Genomic DNA, 24,572 nt, shown 5'->3' with positions numbered 1-24,572 from the left:
CCAGTCCCGGCGCTGGGAGTTCTCTCAAGCCGCTACGAAAGAGAGCCGACAGCCGCGCTGCAGCCAAGCGGAGCGCGCTCCCGGCCGCGCCTGCCTTCGCGGGCACCTCGGCGGCGGCCCGGGCGCGCTGCTTGAGCGGCTTGGCGCGTCCCTGCCGCCCCGGTTCCGCCAGCCAAGCGGGCTGGAGGACTCCGTCTCCTCCCCCACAATGCACCGCGACAGGCAGCCTTTGAAAAAGCGGCGCGGCTCCTTCAAGATGGCGGAGTTGGATCAGCTGCCTGACGAGAGTGAGTAGCGACCCGCGGCGCCCCTCGCTCCGTCCCGCCGCTCGGCCCCTTCCTCCGCCGCAGCTCCTCAAAGGGCGGTCCCGGGGACGGGACCCTCCGCCTGCTCCCTTTCCCCCGGCCCTCAGCCGCCCAGGTTGCTCCGGCTGCCGCCGCCGGCGGCGCTCGCTACTGCTGCTGCTGCTTTTGCTGCTGCTGCTGCTGCTGCTGCTGTTGTTGTGGGAGCTGTGCGGGGCCGGAGCCACAGTCTCCTCCTCCCTCAGTGCCCGGCCTAGTGCAGCTCTCCCGGGGCCTCCCCTCCGCCCGCACCCCGGAGCTGCCCTCTTCGGGAGGCGGTGGCGGGGAGAGGCCAGCAGAGCAGGGCCGGAAGCCGCTGTTATATAACCTCCACTTCTCCTGTCGGGGGTGAGCCGCACCCTGCACCCCCAGTCTTGGTGCAGGCCGGGGCACTGCCCGGGGAGGAAAGGGAGGCGTGGAAGCCTCCCTAGGCCGGGCAGCGAAGTGTTGCGTGCAGGGCAGGTGGCTGCCACTGACATTGCACCTCTCCGGGAGAGGCAGTGGAAATAAAGGGTACAGCAACCACCACAGCGCAGTTGGGGAGGTCTCTGAGCTGCCATGGGCACCCTGCCCCGGGGGTTTGACATGACACTAACCTTCGATGCTTTGGGGGTGGTTTAGGTGCTCACCCTTTTTCACTACGGAACGTCCTGCTGCTTAGGAAGATAGTTTCTTAACCAGGATAAATAAAGCATTGTTTTTCACTCTCCTCTTGTCCATAGCAGCAGGATAGTGAAAGTGACAAAGGAGAGGTCCATATTGTTGTTTCTCTTGTGTATGTCAACTAGTAATTTAGCAACCTCTGAATTTGGAACCAAGGTAGTGATAGCGCATTGTTTTGTGCAGTACTTCTGTGGGGTACGCATACCCCTAAACATTTTGTGAATCTAAGTTTGGCCGCATTGAGGGGCAGTATTTCAATATGAGTAGAGAAATGAGAGTACCCCTAACATTTTTTTAAGAAAAAAAGCACTGGTTTTTTGGCTGGTCACTTGGCAGGGTTGAATATGCTTCCTAGAGTTGGCTTGCTATGTATGTTGCACCATGGAAAATTGTGGCATGGTATATTGAGAAGTTCCATGTATGTGGAGGAGGGGGCATTCAGGTTGTCCAGGGAAGCAAAAATAAGTAATATATCTTCATGAGGAAGCATTTTCGTTGAATCTGGCAGATGGAAGGCACAATGTTTCTCAGCTCAAAAGTGTAAAGCAACTTCACAGGTAAACTGCTCCAAGAGTTCTACTTGGGTGGTGTGCCAATATAAGCAAATAAAAAAGAGTGAGTAAGCACTGGATATAGAAGACTGGTGGCTCATATTATCAACATAAAAATAATGCATATCCTCTGATGCATTTATTATATATGAAGGATTGGGAACTGCCACAGAAATTCACCCTGAGACCGGTCAAGATTCACTTGACCTTTTATTATGTTTATGTAAAAAAGTAATCAGAGTATTAACAGGAGGTGTTACATACTGTGGATGCCACTGTAAACTTCTTTCTAAGGAATAGGAACATTTGGGTGACCTCCATATAGTATTCTGTGTTGAATTGGTGGAAATTGATGCAGGTTTGCATGTATACATACACTGAAAATTTGTATATGAAAACAAAAAAATGAATACAAAACATGAAATCTTACTGCATATGGACTCATTTAGTAGTTATGCAGGTGGTGGCCAAAGATCTGTTCAAATGTGCAGGAAATAATGCAAGGCGATATACTGTACATACTATAAACTCAGGGGGACGCGGGTGGCGCTGTGGGTAAAAGCCTCAGCGCCTAGGGCTTGCCAATCAAAAGGTTGGCGGTTCGAATCCCCGTGGCGGGGTGCGCTCCCGTTGTTCAGTCCCAGCGCCTGCCAACCTAGCAGTTCGAAAGCACTCCCGGGTGCATGTAGATAAATAGGGACCGCTTACCAGTGGGAAGGTAAACGGCGTTTCCGTGTGCGGCTCTGGCTCGCCAGAGCAGCGATGTCACACTGGCCACGTGACCCGGAAGTGTCTCCGGACAGCGCTGGCCCCCGGCCTCTTGAGTGAGATGGGCGCGCAACCCTAGAGTCTGTCAAGACTGGCCCGTACGGGCAGGGGTACCTTTACTTTTACTATAAACTCAAGTTCACAACTGTGTGGTGGTGCAAAAGTTGAAGCTTAAAGAAAAACAGTGAATTATATAAAATTGCATTTATGGACAAACTATCAATGACTTTGAAGTTTGTTGTGAATATAGGCTATAATATTGAATTGTATTTGTCTAATGTGCTATACAGTAGATTGAACAAGGAACTAAATCATTAGTATGTGGGAAAACTGTACAATATTAATAAAATTATTTTGAGTTATATTTGTACATTTGAAAGTAAGGAAGTTGGGTTATTTTGGTTACTGTTTACTATGATTGGTAAAACATACTCAATGTATTAGGTGATATCAAATGTTAGTCATTCTCAGTAGGTCCATTGGTTCCACATGACAAGGTGTAAGGGTCATTTTGAAAGGTATTTTCTAGTCTGATATGATTTGGGGCTATCATTTAAACTTACTCCTTTTCATAGGGTGAGACTAATGAGTGGGAATGCACAATGTTTATATACAAGCGTTTTGTACTGGGAGATGCATATATGAAAATGACCTGTATGAGAATTCTTTAATGAGAACATGCAAGACATTTGTTTGTATGTTTAATATTGAATCAGGTACCTATCATTTGCACTAGCACTAATCTATCTACATATTAACTTGCATGATCCCAAGTATAAACATGTGCATCAGGCAGAAGGCATCAACATCATGTCAGAGATGACCACTCACTAAGGAATTGCACAGTGCATCTATATACCAAATATCTTGAGAAATTCACCCAAGCCAGATGTTAGAGGAAGGCAATTACAGCTTGTTGTCTACTCTGACATAGAAGAAATTTCCTCCCCACTCCAAGCATGATAATCAGAAAACTCAAGATACATCTTCATTAGCACATGCAACCACCTTCCGAACATCATGTCATTAACAAGGTATGAACATGTATTTAGATCATTGGCCTTCAACTGGTAGGCCAGGACCCACTACCAGGTTGCAGCTTGATTTAAGTTAGGTCACAACAGCAGCACTACCACCATTCAAATATATGGGGGAAATTAAGAAGTGGGTTTCCAAATGCATGTTTGGGTTAACGTTGGTCCTTGGTCTGAAAAAGTGGAAGACTACTGATTTAGATAACACAGTTATCTAAATAACTGTGGCTTGTCAACCTATTGCACAAATCTTTTGGCAGTATGGAATTGAACAACATAAAGCTTTATCTTTTGTTTTTTAAAAAATGCAGGTTTCTGCTCAGTAAACTGAATATTTTTTTATAAGGACACATGGGTCCAGTCCAGATATCCCCCAAAGAGCATTCTGAAGGACACAGCCGCCTGGAGGAAGTAGCGTTGGTGCAGCCATGCTGATAAGTAGTTTGCGTGATGACTGCATTCACATAAATAATAACTGCTAAGTGCTACTCATAATCATTCAAGCCAGAAGTTCCTTCCTCTACAAAAGGTGCATCTGTTGGGATGTTCTGCATCAACATCTGAACAAAGCTGTCAATTCCCATTAGCCCAGGCCAAAAAAATGAAGCAAAATAGGTAAATTAAGCTACATAAACTAAACTTAATTGGCTCACTTGGGAGGAGTAGGGTGCTGATATCGTCTTCTTATTCAATCATTTGTGGTGTAACAGCTTTCTATTAAATTTCCACATCCCACTCTCCACCAGCTTCACAAAGTGATAGGTAGGCTTTTGTAGTTAGATAAACGTTTCTCAACCACTTTCATACCTTGACTCTAAAAACATTTATTTGCAAATAAGTCCCGTTCAAGTGTAATGGAACTTAACTTACCATCAAGAAAGTAGCCTAAGATCATAATCTGGTAGTGTGATTCAGTAGTGCTGGCAAATAATGACTGCTGTTCTAGTACAGTTCTTGCAGTATTGCATACTAATTGTTACTGCCTTCCTAACTGGTTTCATCTGGGTCTGTGCTAGACTGGTGTGTGGGCTATCTGCTCAGCATGCTTCCAGCTTACTGCTCATTTTCTCTTCTGTTTGTGGTCTTTGAAAATACAGGTGTGTGATGTTGTATTGCATTATAACATCTGAGTCTTGGGACCTGTGGCTAATCTGTGAGAGTAAAACCGATCTTTTATCGTTACTGTACAACATTGCACAGGGACAGAGGGAAAATCAATGTTGTCAGTAAGATTTTGCTTTGTCTCATCATCGCTTGCAACCACAGGGATCTTGACTCCGCTGTTATAGTACAGTGGTACCTCGCAAGACGAATGCCTCGCAAGACAAAAAACCCGCAAGACGAAAGGGTTTTTTGTTTTTTGAGCTGCTTCGCAAGACGATTTTCCCTATGGGCTTGCTTCGCAAGACGGAAACGTCTTGCAAGTTTGTTTCCTTTTTCTTAACACCGTTAATACAGTTGCGACTTGACTTTGAGGAGCAACTCATAGAACGCGGTGTGGTAGCCTTTTTTGAGGTTTTTAAAGACTTTGGTATTTTTGAAGCTTTTCCAAAACTTTCCTGACACCGTGCTTCGCAAGACGAAAAAAATCGCAAGACGACAAAACTCGCAGAACAAATTAATTTCGTCTTGCGAGGCACCACTGTAATGACTCTCAAGGGGTGTCCAAAGCACTGTCTAGTCCTGTTGTGTTGGATGATTTTCAGTTGGTAAGGCTTGAGGATGTGGACAAGATATATGGATCAGTCAGGGAAGCCGCTTGAGCTCTTGCTCTTGACTAATAAAAACTAGCAGAGAGGGTACTGTGATGGGGGTGGTCCCTGCCTGCTTGAAACAAGCCATTGGTAAGACCACTCCTTAAGAAGCCCTCCCTGGATTCAGAAAAATTTAAGTAATTACTGGCCAGTTGCCAATCTCCCCTTCTTGGGCAAGGTTCTTTAGGAGGTAGTCACAGACCAGAGCCAGATGCTCTTGGAAGAAACTGATTTTCTTGATCTGTTTCAATAGGGGTTTAGGCCTGGTTTTGGCACAGAAACTTCTTTGGTCACCCTGTATGGTGATCTTTCTTGGGAGAGAAACAGGGAAAAATGTCCCTGTTAATCCTCCTCGACCTCTCAATGGCTTTTGATACCATAAACGATAGTATCCATCTGGAGCAACTGTCAGAGTTGGGGGTGCATAGCACTGCTTTGCATTGGTTCCGGTCATACATGGATGGCCATTTCCAGAGGGTGATGCTTGGGGAGTGTTCTTCTGCCCTGTGGAACCTTCAATGTGGGGTTCCTCAGGATTCAATTTTATCCCCTATCCTGTTTAACATCTACTTGAAGCCGATGAGTGGGAGCATTGATGTTTTGGAGTGCATTGTCAGCAATAAGCGGATTGCACACAGCTCTACTCTTTTACATCTGCAGGTATGGCAGTCGATGCGATGGACTATTGTATTGCCTCAGTAATGGACTGAATGAGAGCCAACAAACTGAAACTCAATCCAGATAAGACTGAAGCACTGTTAGTGGGTAGTTCCCTAGACTGGATGGATAGGAGATTGCCTGCTCCTAATAGGGTTACACCCCCTCTGAAAGAGTAGGAACATAGCTTCGGGGTAATCCCAGATCCTTTGCTGTCACTTGAGGCTCAGGTGGCCTCGATGGCACAGGATGCCTTCCATTAGCTTTGGCTTGTGGCCCAGCTGTGCCCCTAATTTGGACAAAGATAGCCTAACTTCTGTCTTCTATTCTCTGGTAATTTCTAAATTACATTACTGCAATGCGTTCTATGTGGTGCTGCCTCTGAAAATGGTTTGGAAACTTCAGCTGATGTAGAATTTGGTGGCCAAGTTGCTCACCGGGGCAAGATGGTTTGAACATACTACAGCAATCTTGGCCCAACTGCACTGGCTACCAGTTGGCTTCCGGCCCCAATTCAAAGGACTGGTTTTGACTTGTAAAGCCTTAAATGGCTTACGACTGCAATACCTCAAGGATTGCCTCTCTTCATTTGAACCGACCCAAACCCTGTGATCATCATCTGAGCCCTTCTCCATGTGCCCTCTCCATGAAAGGACCAGAAGATAGCAGCACAAGAACAAGGCTTTTCTGCGGTGGTTTCACATTTGTGGAATTCACTCCCCAGAGAGGCTTGCCTGGTGCCTTCATTGCATAACTTTAGGTGTCAGGTGAAAACATTTCTCTATAACCAGGCCATTGTGTGATTAAACATTTAATGGCATTTTAAATGTGTTTATGGGAAGGGAGGTTATTGGGGGGGTATGTATTATGTGTTCTCATTTTGCATTTTTGTGTTGTGAACTGTTCTGTGATCCTTGAATGAAGGGCAGTATACAAATGTAATAACTACTACTAGTAATATTTGCTGTTTTTTTGCTTCTGGTGCCTATGTTCTCTACTCAGATTTGATTCATGGGACACCTAAGACTGTATTTCTGTCCCACTGGAGCACACAGTCTTGAACTGCTACATTATAGTAGAGTCCGATAGGTTTGGGGTTTACTAATTTATCACAACTGTTTGCAGATTTTCTGTGGACCAGCATCCCACACACCTGGTCCTATTCTTTAGCTTTGCACAGGCAACCATAGCACTGGACTGTTGGAGAGTTTGTATGAACGCTTTTATTTTGTAAATTACAGCAGCTTTGGCAACATAGCATTTCCCCCCCTAAAAGCTGATGTGCATCTAGAAAAGTAGCAGTTTCTTTTACTATCCTGTAAATGTATCGCTCGCTTCTTGTCCATGAAGGCAAGCAAATCAACGATGTTATCCATCAAATAGGTTCTTACCTGGTAGACATATTGCCATGTTCTGTTTTTGTATGTATTTGGAGAACTGCTGTGGTGATGTAAAGCTTTTAAAGCATTTTCTTCTGGCAACTCACATGTCTACTGTAGTTAAGGAGACAGTGAGGAATGTCTCCATTGTTATCACTGCTTTGCACGACATTTTCATACATGCGTCTCCTAATACAGAATGTTTATATACTGCCAAGGCCTTCTGTTAGGAAGGAATAACCTTGACTGATTCTGTCATAACTGTAGTTCATAACTACAGTTCAGAATGACTGTAACACTTCATGTTTTTGTCTTACATTTGGTGATATCCTCAGGCATGGCCAAACTTTGCCCTCCAGCTGTTTTGGGACTACAATTCCCATCATCCCTGACCACTGGTCCTGTTAGCTAGGGATGATGGGAGTTGTAGTCCCAAAACTGCTGGAGGGCCAAGTTTGGCCATGCCTGAGCTAAGTCATACTCATAGTAGACTTATCAAAAGCAATGGACTTAAATCCATTCAATGACCAACTTGTAAGTAAGACTAACATTGATTGTCACCCAGTAAGTTTAGAATATGTTTTATTCACCACAGTAAATAGGCTTGCCATATGTCAGGAAAATTCCTGACATGTCTTGGTTTTCGGGTGTAAAAATTGCTGAATTGGCAAAATGTCAGAGAAACCTCGAATGTATGGCAACACAGAGGAAAAAACAGCGGAAACAGCTCCCAAAGCTTAAAACCACTATTTGGGGGGGAGGTTTCCCAAAAAAAGCTCAACAATTTTGGTGGTGTTTTAAAATAGTAGCTGCAAATCTTGCTTTTCTGTGCGAAACATCTGAACAGCTAATGCTCCTTACTTTCAAATCTGCTACAAATATTATACTTGAAACAATTTTATTAAGCTTATTCCCTGCTGTGTGTTTGTTTTCCTGGCCTACCACCTTGTCACAGATATAATAAAAACACTTTAAAAGAATGTGTATTATTTTACAGTTTTCTTACATGCTGAAGGTATAACAGGGATTGAGGTGATAATCAAAGAATGAATAACATTGCTTTGCCAGTTCTCACCTGTTTGTTGTCCTTCCTATGCTGTACATATGAACATATGAATTTTAGGGGAAATATTAGTAAAGATAAGACCTTACATCTTCACTAATATTTCCCCTTACAAATTATTCATCAGCACAATGTGAAATTTGTTACTCAGCTAGAAGCGAGTATGAAGATCATGTCTTAGTTCATATCATAAAAAGCAGGTGAGAGGGATTAATGATGACAGAAATGGAACGTACATTGGAGGTTAAGGAGATACTAATGCACTTTCCTTTTGTATCCTCTTCTCTACCATGAAAAAATGTTTGCAATGCATAAATAAACTCATTATTTCAATCTAAAGTAAACAAGGTTTGAACCGTTTCAGGTCCCTAATGCAAATTGTTTATTAGGCCATTTTTACTGCTGGCAGCTGGTGCTGATGCTTACATATTGAAATTGTAGTAGTGAAATAATGGAACAAAGGGTTACCAGTTTAGCACATCTACCAACTTAGCTGCATGAACAGTGTATTACTGCTATGTTGCATGTTTTCATTTTTTGGCTTACTTTGACTTTATAGTTGAAGAGATTGTATTCATGCTCCTGGGATGAAACCACAAAATATGGTTTGCTGAATATCAGGAAGTTAGTAATTAGGGGATTAGCAAAGGGACCAGGGCAACGGAGCACAGTCCTTGTTTCTTTACCATCATACAATAATTTGACATTATATGTGTGAAATAACCCTAGCGTTAATGTGCTTCTGGGGTGTATCTAGTTGGTGTTCCTCCACCAAAAGAAAACTCTTTGATCCAGTGGGAACTTAAATTAGTAGTCGAGGAATTGGAGTGATTTTCAGAGATTTTCCCTTCAACCTAGGCCCTTTGGCTTTTACAAAGATGTCTGCAAATGTGACATGAAGACTGGCAACATTAACCCCACCGTGTGGGAATCCCTTGCAGACAACCACAGTACCTGGAGACAACCAGTCAGGTTGTGTGTCCACAGCACTGACTAGAGGACAAATGACTGCTGCAAGGAGCACAGAGAGAAGAAATGTCATGGTGCATCTGCAGCAACACATCCAGTGCCTTCATCTGCCCCAGCTGCAACAAAACATGTCTATCCTGCATCAGTCTCTACAGCCACAGCAGGCACTGCAACCTTCCAACAGTTTGACTTCACCTCCAAAGGCACACACTCCTCATTGTCTTCCAAGACATACAAATGCCAACCCCCTTCAACTCCATACCTGCTCAAATCTGCTATGGATCCTTCCGTACAGTATGGGAGATGGTGTGGAATCTGCAGGGGGAATTACCAAAGATCACATCAATACTTATTCTGTTGATGGTAGGTTCTGCTGGATCAAAGAGCCTTCCTAAGAGGAGGGGTATCAGGTGGACACAACTGGTATTTATACTTTATACTTTGAATTTGACTTAGCTGTCATAGCTACACTTCTCTGATGAATACTTTGTGAGCATGCTGAGGATGTTTTCACAGAGAATCCTGATCTTCCCAGAAGTACATATTCCCTGAATTAATACTTCCTTGGTTGGAAGCCATAATAGCTGAACAGGCTGAAGCTTATTTACACTTGTAAGGCATTTCCCTATTAAGAAAGAAAAATAAATTAGCTATAAATGCTGAAAGAACTGTGAATCCACTGTCAGGAAATATTGTTCCCTTATTGGATTTTTTTACTTATTTCAGGTTCATCAGCAAAAGCTCTGGTTAGTTTGAAAGGTAGGACATACCATTTATTTTTAATTTGTTGTACTTGTGGAAGTAAAAGTTCAGTCATGGTGTGAATGAATATCTAAAGAGCACTTCATTCTTAAGTGGGAAGTCGGCTGCATTTTCAAAATAGAAAGATAACATAATTTTTAAAAATTAAACAGAGGTTTTTTACAATGTGGTTATATCTTTAATGTTAAGAATGGTAAACTTTTAAGTTTTCATTTGTACAGTAAAGGATTTTTAGAGAACATTATATTAATTTTACATAGGAATAATAATATTTATGATTTATAACTTAATACAGAGGGAAGTTTATCAAATACATGGAATGAAAAATTCAGTTCCTTGCAGAAAACACCCATTTGGAAAGGCAAGAATGCAGGAGCTGCTGTAGAAATGGTAAGGAGCAACACTGACCTATATTAGTAGTCTTCTTGTTTTCTTTCCTTTGGCCGTTAAATTTTTTAAGAATAAACATTTTTCCCGGTTTCGTAAGCGCAGAGTATCAGTATAAAATATGACATTACATGAGTACTGTAACAGTTGTACAAAAGGAAGCCAGCTGTTTAGGTAAATTTGCTTTCAGCTAAGTAAAATAAGCAAGGTGAGGGAAACTAGAGGCCACAAAAGTCTGTAGCTGTGCTACATAGATCAAGAAAGATTATATTAAAGGAAGCATCTTCTGCTTGTTTATCATGGGTTTGCTGTATTGCAGGAAAGCGCATTGTGAAACTTTTCAGTTGATTGAGTCAGATTTTTCTTTTTGCTCCAGCCCTTCAGAAGTTCAAAACGAAGTCGGTCCTTTTGTGAGGAAGAGGAAAGGCAAATGAATACACGGTCACCCAAAAGAAACCAGAGAGTCGCAATGGTTCCCCAGGTATGTTAATCTGTAAAGTTTGTTGCATTCATTGATAGGTAAACTAAACCTTCTCAGTTTCCACTTTATTGCAAAAATCCAAACACATTTAAAAAGGAGAAATATAGTAGTCATGGGATACTTCAACTACTGCAATATCTGTTAGAACTCAAACTCTACCAAGAATGTAAGGTCCAACCAATTCCTCCATTGCCTCACTGACAAATGGAAGAAGCAACAAGGGGATCATCTCTCTTGGACCTGGTCCTCACCAACAGGGAGGAACTGATCGAAAAAGTGAAAGTACCCGGAAGCTTGGGAGGAACTGATTATGTCCTCTTGGGTTTCATTATACACAGGCAATGAAAACTGAGTGTAGTTGAACATCCACTCTGAACTTTAAGAAGCCTGATTTCAAAAAACTTAAGGAACTATTGGGTGAGATTCCATGGTCAGAAATACTCAAAGAGAAGGGAGTCCAGGTTGGATGGGAGTTTCTTAAAGGTGAAAGATTGAAGGGACAAAGGCAGATAATCCCAACAAGAAAGAAAAGTGGGCTGCTCTTAAAGAAACCAGTGTGGCTGCATAAGGGGCTTACAGATGAACTGAGATTTATGAAGGGCATGTAAAAAATGGAAGAAATGAGAAATCACGAAGAAAAGAGTATTCACGAGTAGCCAACCATTGCAAGGAGAAGGTCAGGTGGGCCAAAGCTCAGAATGAACTCAGGTTTGCAACGTGGATTGGTTGTATTTCTGTGCTGCTTTTCATTCAGATGAATCCCAAAGTGCTTACAAACAAGAAATAACAACATGGTAGAGCTTAACAGAACATCACAAGTACGGCATAAAGCATATGAAATAATTAACAGATAATCAGTAAAACAATTACAATCTATAAATCACTATCAACAAAGCAGCAACTAAAAACTAAGACAAACGGTTCAGCTAGGACTTGAACCAATAGTTACAAGAAAGGTGATCCCCACTAAACATCAGGAAGAACTTTCTGACAGTAAGAGCGGTTTTAGAGTAGAACAGACTCCCAAGAGAGGTCGTGGACTTTCCTTCCTTGGAGGTTTTTAACTGCACAGCACTTCCCTTAAGACTTGTCCAAGTTTCTTAGAGGCTTTTGAGCAGAGGTTGGGTGGCCATCTGTCATGTATGATCTACTTGAGATTCCTGCATTACAAGGGGCTGGACTAGATGACCCTCAGGGTCACTTCCCACTCTATAATTCTGTGGTTCTGTTCTTCTAGTATTTCCGTTAGTAATCTCTGGTTGTTGTTATTTTTATTATTATCTAGAAGTTTACAGCAACAATGCCAACACCAGACAAAAAGGCATCACAGAAGATCGGTTTGCGGCTACGTAACTTACTCAAACTTCCTAAAGCACACAAATGGTGTATTTACGAGTGGTTCTATTCAAATATAGATAAGTATGTATGACTTTTCATTTGTTAGTTTTAGATTACAATCCTATGCCGACATGGAAGCAAGTACCATTTACCTCAAAGGTGCTTTCTTCTGTGTAGGCATGTATGAGATAGCATTGTAAAGCAATATACTGGAATTAAGCTATTTGTATTTTCATATGGCTGCTTCATAGCTGTGCAGTGAAACTTGTGGTTGTTTTTTTAAAGCAAAATGGGGCAAAAATGGTTTTGTCAGATTTTAATACAGTTACAAGAATTAAATATTGCTCATCAGTTTCTCTGCAAAATGTTTTGCAATAGCAAGTTTTTTAAAGAGATAAGAAAATAATTGCTGTATTCTTATTAAGATATACCTTGGCCTGGTTCTTATCATCATTTTTGCCTACTTTATATTGGTGACAACTTATAGCAATATTTCTAATGTTACAAAGCTTATTACTTTAATTTCTGAATAGTACAGTTGCTGGAGTCATAAAAGTAATAATGACTTTCATGGTTCTGTAAACTATATTATGCAAGGCAGAGTTTTAATAAATAGGAAAGTGTTTTTTGGTTGTTGTTTTTTTGTAAAAATGCTTTGTTCATTTCTAAATTGACTGCATTAGTTTCAAAATATTTTTCAGTTATAACATTTTAATTTTCAGTTATAACATTTTTCCTGTAAAATGAAGAAATTAAAATAAGCCCAAGTTGACAAGTGACTATAATTTAAACATTTAGGAAGCAAAATTCTCTAGTCTTAGGTATATGGAGGTAAAATTGTGTTGGCATGTCATAATACATTTTCTGAATGTACTTGAAAATATAATGACAGAATACCAATTGTTTTTAATAGGCCACTCTTTGAAGGTGATAATGATTTCTGCGTTTGCCTGAAAGAATCTTTTCCCAATCTGAAAACCAGAAAATTAACAAGAGTTGAATGGGGAAAGATCAGACGGCTTATGGGGAAGCCACGAAGGTAAAATATTAGCTTGAAAGACTGAAGGCTCTTTAGACCGTAGAGTTTTTGTGGGGAGTTGGTGGTGGTGGTTTTTGTTGAAGGGTTTCCTGGATGATCATTTTAAAAAGTTGGTGCTTAATGGGTAATTTTAAGAATGTAGAATATGTTGCATAATCGTAATTGAGTATGTAGCCAAGTTTCAGCCTGATGATGAATGCAAAGCACTTGAGGTGTACAACAAATAAGGACATAAGAAGAGCCTACTGGACCAGGCCACTGGCCCCTCTAGTCCAGCATCCTATTCTCAAAGTGCCCCACCCCTCCCCATACTGGACTGGGAGAGCACAACCATGTTAAGTATCTTGGCAGCTTTCAGTGCCGTGGACCATGACATCCTTATGCATAGGGCTGAGAAATGGGAACACAATGTTTCCATTCGTACCTAGAAGCTTGATTCCAGAAGATACCACTGGAAAACTACTTATTGGTTTCTTGACATTTATGTTATGGGGTTGTGTAGGGTTCTGTATTGCTCTCCATTTTTAAACATCTACCTGAAACCACTGAGTAAGGTAATTCTGATTTTCGGAATAGGTTCTGTCTCTTACGTTCATCTGATTCAGGTATCAGGATCAGTAATGGACTGAATGAAGACCAGTAAAGCTTTATAAGACAGCATAAATAACAGACAACCAGTACAGATGCTAAAGGATTAGACCATTTTCCCTAGCTTCTTTAGGATGTGTTTTTTTTTTTAATTATTATTATTATTATTATTATGAGCCTGGGGTTGATAAACTGTTTAAGGATAGCCCCACAAATCAAATAGATCCTGCTGACTTGAGGAAGAAAGCCGCAACAAAGGAGCAGGGTCTGTTTATATGGCATTCAGAAAGAATTTCAGCCATGGGCAAGGCAAAAAAACAAAACAAAACACATCACCCATGTGATAACTGTTTCTTATGACTATAGCACGCTTCTTGCAGTTGTTCTAAGACAACTATCATAGTACTTTATAGCTCTAATGGTTAGAAACCTTTTTAGGAATTCAAATCCAGATACCTTGGGTTGCAGTTTTATGTACACATAATCTGGGAGTGGGACGCGGGTGGCGCTGTGGGTAAAAGCCTCAGCGCCTAGGGCTTGCCGATCGAAAGGTTGGTGGTTCGAATCCCCGTGGCGGGGTGCGCTCCCGTTGTTTGGTCCCAGCGCCTGCCAACCTAGCAGTTCGAAAGCACTCCCGGGTGCAAGTAGATAAATAGGGACCGCTTACTAGCGGGAAGGTAAACGGCGTTTCCGTGTGCGGCTCTGGCTCGCCAGAGCAGCGATGTCACGCTGGCCACGTGACCCGGAAGTGTCTCCGGACAGCGCTGGCCCCCGGCCTCTTGAGTGAGATGGGCGCACAACCCTAGAGTCTGTCAAGACTGGCCCATACGGGCAGGGGTACCTTTACCTTTACTAATCTGGGAGTAATCCCCATTGAATGCAGTAGACTTACATAAACATGCATAAGATTGCACTGTTGATAGCCAAATTGTATGCATTCAACCTCATAACCACTGTCTTCTGTCTGTACAGATGTCAGTTAGCCATTAGTGCTTTCTCTTCATTGCACAGTTGGTTTTGACAGGCTTCAGTTTTGCAAAGAAAGGATAAACATATTGCATCTAACTGCATTTATTACCGACAACCATCGTTTCTGTGTGTCAGTGTGTGTCAGGGATAAACTATACTTTCAGCACATACAGATTTCAGTTCTGTCAAATACTCCTGCAAGGGAACCTTTCCAGTCTGTGTACCACTTGCTTTCTGTTGTGCTGATTTCCCCCCTCAATGTAAAAAGTGTATAAAAGCAGTCAGTTTTATCCAACGAAGTCCTGTTAAGTGTAAGACTTCCACTTGCACATTGGAACTTACCCCCACATCAATGAAATCTGCGCCAGAGGGCTGAGGGAGGAAATTCCCATTGCAGAAGTGGATGTTCTTGTGTGACTGTTGGTTGCAACCCAATCTATCATACTTTTTGAGGATAAAGCTATAAGATGTTTGAATAAATGAACACAGAGTAAAGAAATTACAATTGTTTTGCAGATGCTCTTCTGCATTCTTTGAAGAGGAAAGGTCCGCATTAAAACAGAAACGGCAAAAAATTAGACTTTTGCAACAGCGGAAGGTGGCAGATATATCCCAGTTTAAAGATCTTCCAGAAGAAATTCCATTGCCACTAGTTATAGGAACAAAAGTTACAGGTACCTTTTCCCCATCTCTAAATTACACTACTGTTTTAATCGGTGTTGAATTCTGAAGATGTAGTTTAACTTGAAGTTATTTAAAGGAGTGAAGCTTTTACATCTCCCCCGCTAGTACTGCACCATCTGTAAACAGGATTACCTTCCCTAGGTTTGGCATTTCAAATGACCCAAGTAGTTATAAGATACATGGCATACTCTTGCAAAACTTCTCTAGTCTTTGACTGGACCATGTACTTAAATCAAGAGCTAGCTTCCATAATTCCTTTTAACCCACCCTGTCACTTCCATGACTGTTGTCTGCCACTATTTTCTTTAACTCAGCATTTCTTTCTTTAACATCACTGGGGGTTTTCTGCTTACTGGTTCCATTAGTCTTTCTACCAGCCATCTAGAATGGGCTGTCCCAGCCTTGTCCAGAATTATAGAACAATAAGAATGCAGCTTTGTTTTAAATGCCCACCATTTGGGGTTTTAGCTTCACTTGTTTCCTGCCATGTTTATAATAAGGGCTTTGTATTCTCTGATTCCTCACAAGCACATAATTCTGCTTCCTCACAATCTAATCTTCCATTTTGAAAAATGCAGGCTTCTAGCCTCCATAGCTATGTGAAGATAGGCTTTTACATTAGGCAAGCGATGCCTAGTGAAATCCTAGAAGCCAGAAAGGATTCTCTGGGATAGGGACAGGGGGTCACGGTCCTACACCTGCCTTTTCCTCTTCCATTTAGAAAATCAGACTAAATTGTGCAAAATAAGAAAATATATGAGATTAAAACTTAATTTGCAATACTATACTAGGCACAGAATTCTGCTTTCCTGGTACAGAATTTGTTGAGGCAGAACTCTTGATTCCATCATTAAATAGTAGCTTCTATCATTAAATAGTCGCCTTACTGTACCCATAGCTTTGGGGGACAGATGTCTTGTTCTTCGCAGGAGATAGTGTTATGAGATGCTGTATGCCTGAGCCACCCTCCTAATTCCTGGATCCAGCATGGATTCGGTTGTTGGAATAGTCAGCCTGGTAATAGCCTGTTAAGTATGGGTCATTAAGGAAACAAAGGAAATGACTCTGTGCCACAGGGTGGGCCTTTCTCCCTCGACTATCTGTTAATTAGAAGGACAAAAGACCAGAGTTGAGTGATGTGAGCTAGAAACTGGATGCAACTGCTTCAGGCTGGAAAGGCAGAGGAAGCCACACCTGATTTCTGTGGCATGCATCAATATTTTGCTCTGATTAAGACTGGGGTTGTTTTTTTATTTTAGCACGGTTACGTGGTGCTCATGATGGACTCTTCACTGGACAGATAGATGCTGTTGACACTCTTAATGCTACTTACAGAGTAACCTTTGAGAGGTCAGGGCTTGGAACGCATACAATCCCAGATTATGAAGTTCTCGTAAGTAATATCTACTTTTTTTAAAAAAGTCTGCAAGCATGTGAATTCTTTTCTCCCAGATGAATGCCATAAATTTATTTTACAAGATAATTCAAGAATGAAAGGCATATAGTATTTTTGTCAACTTTATTAATATATCTAAAATACATTTTCTTTTTCAAGATATTACTCTTAATCGTAGTGAATGCTGCTTAACTTTTCTTCCTCTTTCTAACTTAAAGAGTAATGAACCTCATGAAACCATGCCAATTGCTGCCTTTGGACAAAAACAGCGACCTTCTAGATTCTTTATGACTCCTCCTCGGTTACATTACACACCTTCCCTCCAGTCACCAATTACAGTAAGTATCTTAAAGTGAATTTTTTTATTCATTCAGTAATTTGCTGCATTTTAAACCATCTGAAGCAAATTAAAGTATCATTTCAATAAATTCTATAGTTAACTAATACATAAGAATGAATGAAATAAAATGCTTAAGGCAACTTTCTTTGTTGCATAGGACAGTGATCCTTTACTAGGACAGTCTTCTTGGAAGAACAAATTTTCAGGCTCAGATAGTGAGACATTAGGTGGTTTTCCAGTAGAATTCCTTATCCAAGTGGTGAGTGTAAATTCCTTTTCTTTCAGTTTTATCTGTACTGATTTTGAGCATCTCCAAAAGTAAAAAATCGGTTTAATTACTTTATACATGGCTGTCAAGCATCTACAATGACGTTCCCTAAATCTTTGAAAGCCAGATTATATCGTCTGTACATTTAATTTGTATCTTGGTCGTCTGATTTATATCCACAACAATAGTTTGCTAAGTTTTTACTTTATAATGTATTTTACAATCCACTGATCTTATATTTATTCTGATATGCTTTCTCTGTTTTCTGCAGACCAGACTATCAAAGATTCTTATGATCAAGAAGGAACACATCAAGCAATTAAGGGAGATGAACACAGAAGCAGAAAAATTGGTAAATATATATGTATACAGTGGTGCCCCGTAAGACGAATGCCTCGCAAGACGGAAAACCCGCTAGACGAAAGGGTTTTCCGTTTCGGAGGCACTTCGCAAGACAAATTTCCCTATGGGCTTGCTTCGCAAGACGAAAACGTCTTGCAAGTCTCGCCATTTCCCCCCCCCCGCTTCCCCCCCCCTTTTTCAAAGCCGCTAAACCGTTAATAGCCTTTTAACAGCTTAGCCGCTAAGCCTTTAATAGCCGCTAAGCCGCTAAATCGCTAATAGCGCTAATCCGCTTAGCGCTAATGGGCTTGCTTCGCAAGACGAAAAAACCGCTAGACGAAGAGAATCGCGGAACGGATTATTTTCGTCTTGCGAGGCACCACTGTACTTGTTTCAGCTGTCTTGTAAAGGTTACACAGGGCTTAAGGAGTTTTAAAGGTGTATGCTTCTTGTTTAACTAAGTTCAAACAAAGGAAGATCTGTAACAGAATTTGGATTGAAGGCCCCATGCCCCATCCCCCTGAGCCTCCAAGCCTCAGTTTGAAGGTTTTAACTCTCAGATCTAGTTAAGAGTGGGAGAGTACTTGAAAATAATTTGTTCTTAGTAGCAGCTTTTCTAAGTATTGACATAAAGAAAGAACTATATATTTCTAAGATGTTCTTTTGTGGCTATCTTTTATTATTGTTTATTCAATTCCTATACCATCCTTCATCTGAGGATCACAGGGTGGTTTACGATAAAAACATACATAATATAATAACAAACAAAAGCAATGCTCTTTCCCCACCCCAATTTAAAAAGCCATAGAATGTTTAATTGGCTAAGGGCCTGAGCAAAGAGGGAGTGTTTTCATCTGGTTCCTAAAAAGACATCATGAAGGTGCCAAGCGAGCCTCCCTGGGGAAGAGCATTCAACAAACACAGAGCGACCTTATATTTGCTGTCACAGTTCAAATAAAAAATTGTAGCAAGACCTGGAAGGAATCTTTCTCCATTTAAAACACCTTACAACACAACCCTATGCATGCTTACTCAAAATTACGGTAAATCCCACTGAGAACTGACAGGTAATTGTTTGTAGGATTTCAGCAGCACTAAATCTGAACTCAACCCAGGCTATCTTGGACATGCATCAGTTAAATAGGCATACAGTTGCTGCCTTGGTCTTCCATAGGGGGAAGGGTGTAATAAAATAAGTAAAATGTAATACAGTTTAGAAAATATCTGCACCAGAAATTCACATTTATTTGCAGGAATTGATTTTGAAAGGACCCTCTGTTGGTTCATTGATTAAATCTTCATAGGAAATTTAAATACATTTTCACACTTTCCTTAAGGTGGCTAGGTAATGCAGCAAGCATTTTTAAGAAGCCCTCATGTCAAAAGTATTTCAAAACCAAATTGTTTTGAAATCTCACTTTAATTGTGCAAGAAATAAACAAGTTATTGCTTTGTGCACTTAATTCTTTTCTTTCTCTTTTCTTTGCACAGAAATCCTACTCAATGCCTATTGGCATTGAATTTCAGAGAAGATACGCAACTATTGTCTTAGATCTTGAACAGCTGAACAAGGATCTAAACAAAGTTTTACATAAAGTTCAACAGTATTGTTATGAGGTAAAATGCTGCTATTCTATCTTTCCCAAATAGAGGATTATAGCCATTGGAAGAACCCATAGCAGCCTCAGAAACTGATATAGTTCAGTTGTAAAGCATCAGTTCTGCATGAAGTGTCCCTGGTTCAATTCCTGGCATTTCTGGGGAAGACTGTGAATATCTCCTGTTTTGAATTTTGGAAAGCTGCCGCAGCATGACTGCAATAGGATAAGTGTGTCTCTGAGCACATGCAGAATTCATTTCACCATGTCCTCTGCCAACATCTGCAACTAGAACTTATCTCTCATTACTGAAAATTAGTGTTACGTTGCACAGGGCTAAATAGTTAAGGCACCATATTAGTAACACAATATCACTACTGAAAAAGGAATGGAAGCTAAAGAAATATGAACCAAACATAAGCCCTACTCTTGAGGCCAAGTGAAGAGAGTGCATGTGGGCATGAGCAGAGTGCCCTTCTCACAACACAAATACCTACCTAGTATAATGCAATATCTCCTCTTTTCTCCAAGTTCCTCAAGGTGGCATATACACTTCCCTCCTCCATTTTATTCTCACATCAGCCCTGTGAGGTATGTTAAACTGAGAGATAGTGACCGGCCCAAGATAACCCACTGGGGGTCATGGCCGAGTAGCGATTTGAACCCTGGTCTCCCAGGTCTAAGTCCCACACTGACCACTACACCATGCTGCCATGACTTGCAAGCATGGGGAACTGTTCTCTTTCATATTAGTAATTAAGGCATTGTTTCGTACAGTGCCACTCTCCAGTGGGTAGACCAGGGGTTGTCAGCTGGTTCCCTACCACCCACTAGTGGGTGCTTCAGGATTCTAGGTGGGTGGTAGGGGGTTCTACGGCACAGGCTGAATCCTCCTTCCATCGAGCACTGCTGGGCGGTAAGGAAATTTTACCATCAAGAAAGATGCATTAGTGGGCGGTAGGTATAAAAAGATTGACTACCCCTGGGGCAGAAGGTGTTAGAAACAGATATGAAAGCTAGGAGCTAAATGGGACCTTAAACCTTGGTTATGGGTGCAACAACGGAATGTCTAGGCACGCTCTTTTATAACAAGAATACAAGCTGAAAATGAATGAACTGCAGCTAAAATATTACGTTCAATTTTCACATGGTCTAGTCGTCCCCCTGCCCACCCCCCTAATATTCTTAAGAGGGTCTCTTCAACAGTGGCAGTTTTAATCTGAAATATTAGGCACAGTACTGCGCCCAGAGCACAGAAACTGCTCACGCTAATGAAATTCCCTGTCGCAAAATGAGCTTAGAACAATGGGAGTTTCAAATACTACAAGCCTTATGCTCTCCACCATCTGTAATATTTCTTGAGAAAAGAATGGAGGGGGGATTAATATGGTAATAATTAAATCACTTCTGCCTGGATATCTGTTGGTATATGATTCTAAAGATTTCATTACTTTCTCTAGCAAAAGGAGGCCACTGCAAAGAAACAGAGCAGTATTGGCGCACTCAGCGGAAGCCTTACATTTGCAGAGGTCTTTAGTAGGAACCTTGAGAGAGAGAAAACCAAAACTCACAAACAGTCCAATGAGGATTGAGCATGTTCAGTAACCACAGAATATTGAGTGTCAATTAGGGGAATAGAACAGAATCATAGAAGAGGAGGGCATGGTCATATGAAACTAAGGACTTGAGCATTTCTTGCTGCAACAGTTACTTTTTGCAGTTCCCATTTCTGTGTGTGTGTGTGTGTGTGTGTGAGAGAGAGAGAGAGAGAGAGAGAGAGAGAGAGACTTCCAATTCACCTTGAACTGATATTCCTTCAACTGTTTAGAAGCCTCTTCACATATTTGCTACATAACTGAATGAAATACTTAACTATACACATGCAATATGATATACAAATGCAAGAGAATGAGGTAGTAAGTCTCTGATACAGTAGAATGGACAGTAGCAACTGAAATTGCAGGTGAGGGATGCTATTTAATTGCTTCCCCACAAATAAAGAGCTAGTATATCAAGGAGAGAGCTCTTATTCCAGCCCACTATGCTAGTTTTCTGCTTGAAGGGATTTTTAAAGTGTAAAGGTAAAGGGACCTCTGACCATGAGGTCCAGTCGTGGCTGACTCTGGGGTTGCAGCGCTCATCTTGCTTTATTGGCCGAGGGAGCTGGCGTACAGCTTCCGGGTCATGTGGCCAGCATGACTAAGCCGCTTCTGGTGAACCAGAGCAGCGCACGGAGATGCCGTTTACCTTCCCGCCGGAGCAGTACCTATCTATCTACTTGCACTTTGACGTGCTTTCAAACTGTTAGGTTGGCAGGAGCAGGGACCGAGCAACGGGAGCTCACCCCATCGCAGGGATTCGAACCGCTGACCTTCTGATCGGCAAGCCCTAGCCCACAGCACTACCCACGTCCCTTTTAAAATGTAGGGATCATTAAAAATTGCATCCCATATCTGCAGTCTGAAGTGTTGGACACTATTCTATTAGTTTTATACACTACCATTTTCTGCTACTGTCCCTAATGGAGTGGTGGTGCTTTCAAAATGTTCAAATGCAAAACTTGTTCAGTCAGATACTGTTACATTAGATAGCATAACCTCTCCATTTTAAACAGAATATAAGTCAGCGATAATGTTAGAATATAGAACCTGGATGAACTCTTGGCAGACAAAATCTAATTCGATCTATGTTCATTTTATCTCCCAGCTTGCCCCAGATCAGGGTCTACAGCCTGCAGACCATCCCACAGATCTGAGACGGAGATGTGAAGAAGAAGCTCAGGAAATTGTCAGACAGTCAAATACATCAACAACAGGACAGCCGTGTGTTCAGAATGAAAACCTGACGGATTTGATTGCTAGGCTTACAGCAATATTACTGCAGATTAAGGTAAATGGTACTGAGAGAATGAAAATGCATACTCCCCCTGTTGAGGTGAGGGATGCTGCCAAGGCTCAGCCTTGTCCCCGATGCTGAAACAGTAATGCTGGCCTCAGAAAAGTGTGGAAGTCTGCTACCCCTAATAACTAACTTCCCCCGTACATACCACCCCAGCAAATTTCAGAGAGGGACTTGGCTTGTCATTACATTTCCTTCTCAGAACCTAGTCTGTAGTGCTCCCTTACTGTTTGTGCACCCTCTGAGGACCTCATCAATGTCCACTAACCTCCTTTAGCCTCCCACCCCACACAAGCAGGATGCACAAAGTGGCAGAGCAGTTTCCACAGTTTTTGGATTTTGTAAACAGCTGTAACATGTATTATCTCCTGAACCTCTAATTTTTAAAATTTATTTTCTTCTAGTGTCTAGCAGAAGGAGGCGATCTAAACTCCTTTGAGTTTAAGTCTTTAACAGATTCATTAAACGACATCAAAAATTCCATAGATTCCACCAACATCAGGTAATAACTTGTATTTTATTTATTGGTGTGCTTATTTGTATTTATACATCTGCCTTTTAAAATGGGGGGGGGGGCAGAGCCCAGGGTAGCTTACAGTACAAGCTTTCTGTAACACAACATTATAACAATAATTAGAAAAATTAATTTAAAACAGCAGCAAGAGTTTAAAAACATTTATATCCCCAAAGCCAGGACAGATTAAAAAAAAAGTCCTGAACACACCCATTGTTGGGGGCGGTGAGATCTCACTGAGGCAGGGGGAGTAGAATACATTGGGGGGGGGGGTTATACTGAAAGACTGTAATACATTCAGTATGTTGAACATTTCAGAGATGCTGACAAACGAAAACTTTTTCTTTCTTTAGTTGTTTTCAAAATAACGTTGAGATCCACGTTGCACACATCCAGAGTGGCCTCAGCCAGATGGGAAATCTACATGCCTTTGCTGCAAATAACACCAACAGAGACTGAAAGAAACGTTCACCTTCGTCCAAGTGTACAGAATGTAGTTATGAAAAAGCCTTCTTATATAAGCTTCACCAAATATCCTAACTGCTAGAAGAAATAGGAAAAGAGGATATTTTGAGATCCATTGTACTGCTTCTGAAGAAACCAGCATAAAATTACCAGCATTGCTATAGACTTCATCACTTGCTATGCACATACTGTATCTTGTTTAACACCTAACCTTTAGTTATAAAAGTACATAGGTATGTTGTTTTTGAACTGAAAGTTATACAGACGTGTTTTCTTATAATGTGAAGCAAGAATACTTTTCTTTTAAATTTATTTGCAACTATTCTGTCAACTATTGAGAGCTGTTTTGAAGAAGGAAGTGACACAGAGGTTGCATAGCAATCTCCTCTTGAAAGCCTAGTACTTGTGTCTCACTGCCTTTTGATTTTAGTTTCTGAAGAGTGCTGTGATTGGTAAAAAGCAGTGTGTATTCCTGTTCTTGCGAAGTGGCAGCAGGATATGCAAAGGAATGGGAGTGGGTAGGTAGCTATTGTACACTTGTGGATACTGGGAATCCCTGTAAATCAGTTAATATCGTTTGAATGTCTTTATTTATCATAACTTATAAAAGTAATCTAATGAAGGAGTAGAAAAGGACTGCTGAATTCCCAGAAATTGATATGACTTGCTTTTCCCCCTCCATAATGGGCAAAGTGTTCTAGTTAAGGTATTTCACACAAATAACTGGTAATATTTTTCCATTGATTTGTTGCACAAACTTAAACTAGATACCTGCTTATCAAGCAATTAACAGAGTTCATGATGCAGTTCGATAGCCAGTCCCCTGAACTGCCTAAATAAAAATAAAAAGCAAAGATCTGAGGAGTACACAGAAGTATCAATCTTGTAAAAAGGGTGTATTGAGTTGTTTATTTAGAATAGACTTGTAAAGCTTCAGTGTAATAAATTGTTTCCAGATTTGAATTTTTAGATAGCTGTAGCAATGTTTTGATTCTTTCATGCCTCATAAAATGAGGTCTTTTGTATGTTAATGTAAAAAGAAAATGTAAACAATTATTTTCAATTTAAAATTTTGTATAGTTTTAAAAATGCTTCTGTATTCTGTGTGTGTATTTGTGCTGCTTCAAAACTTAACTGCAGAGTCTATATTTAGCAAAACCTGTTCTTTTAAGAAATGCATAAATCTTTTATTCTCATTGAGTTATGTAAGTTGTAATGTTTTACTAAAATTGCGAAACATGAGCATTAGGCCTGAAATAGTTTTAAAACGTTTAGTTAATATATTTTCAGAAATTCATTTTTGCCTGGTGATTTGGAAGGTGTG

At 41.0% G+C, this 24,572-nt stretch overlaps 1 protein-coding gene across 6 annotated transcripts; it reads left to right on the top strand.

The window, feature by feature from the left end:
• Positions 1 to 158: 158 nt before the first annotated feature.
• On the top strand, positions 159 to 24,448 carry LIN9 (lin-9 DREAM MuvB core complex component). 6 transcript variants are annotated; one of them, XM_028724506.2, is made up of 15 exons: positions 159 to 287; positions 9,906 to 9,938; positions 10,237 to 10,331; positions 10,705 to 10,809; positions 12,095 to 12,228; positions 13,061 to 13,186; positions 15,260 to 15,417; positions 16,687 to 16,820; positions 17,042 to 17,161; positions 17,321 to 17,422; positions 17,703 to 17,783; positions 19,265 to 19,390; positions 22,078 to 22,260; positions 22,674 to 22,771; positions 23,137 to 24,448. In XM_028724506.2, the coding sequence occupies exons 1-15, from the start codon at positions 209 to 211 to the stop codon at positions 23,240 to 23,242; spliced, it is 1,680 nt and encodes a 559-aa protein (XP_028580339.1). In that variant the 5' UTR covers positions 159 to 208; the 3' UTR covers positions 23,243 to 24,448. The 6 variants fall into 6 exon arrangements, with proteins under 6 accessions (XP_028580339.1, XP_028580340.1, XP_028580342.1 ...); XM_028724509.2 differs by lacking the exon at positions 159 to 287 and adding an exon at positions 1,517 to 1,561; XM_028724510.2 differs by lacking the exon at positions 159 to 287 and adding an exon at positions 3,736 to 3,972.
• Positions 24,449 to 24,572: the final 124 nt, after the last annotated feature.

Source organism: Podarcis muralis, chromosome 3, assembly GCF_964188315.1.
Source record: "Podarcis muralis chromosome 3, rPodMur119.hap1.1, whole genome shotgun sequence".
NCBI classification, from domain to species: domain Eukaryota; kingdom Metazoa; phylum Chordata; class Lepidosauria; order Squamata; family Lacertidae; genus Podarcis; species Podarcis muralis.
Note: the sequence above shows the minus strand (reverse complement) of the source record. Positions and strands in the feature narration are given on the sequence as shown.

What these genes read in the sequence shown, in the direction of transcription:
- LIN9 (XM_077925622.1), top strand. Translation starts at nt 9,215, where the DNA reads ATGACTGCTGCAAGGAGCACAGAGAGAAGAAATGTCATGGTGCATCTG. An exon ending in CTTATGGGGAAGCCACGAAG is followed by an intron (nt 13,187 to 15,259) that starts GTAAAATATTAG and finishes ATTGTTTTGCAG; the next exon opens with ATGCTCTTCTGCATTCTTTG. An exon ending in CCCTCCAGTCACCAATTACA is followed by an intron (nt 17,162 to 17,702) that starts GTAAGTATCTTA and finishes TGTTTTCTGCAG; the next exon opens with ACCAGACTATCAAAGATTCT.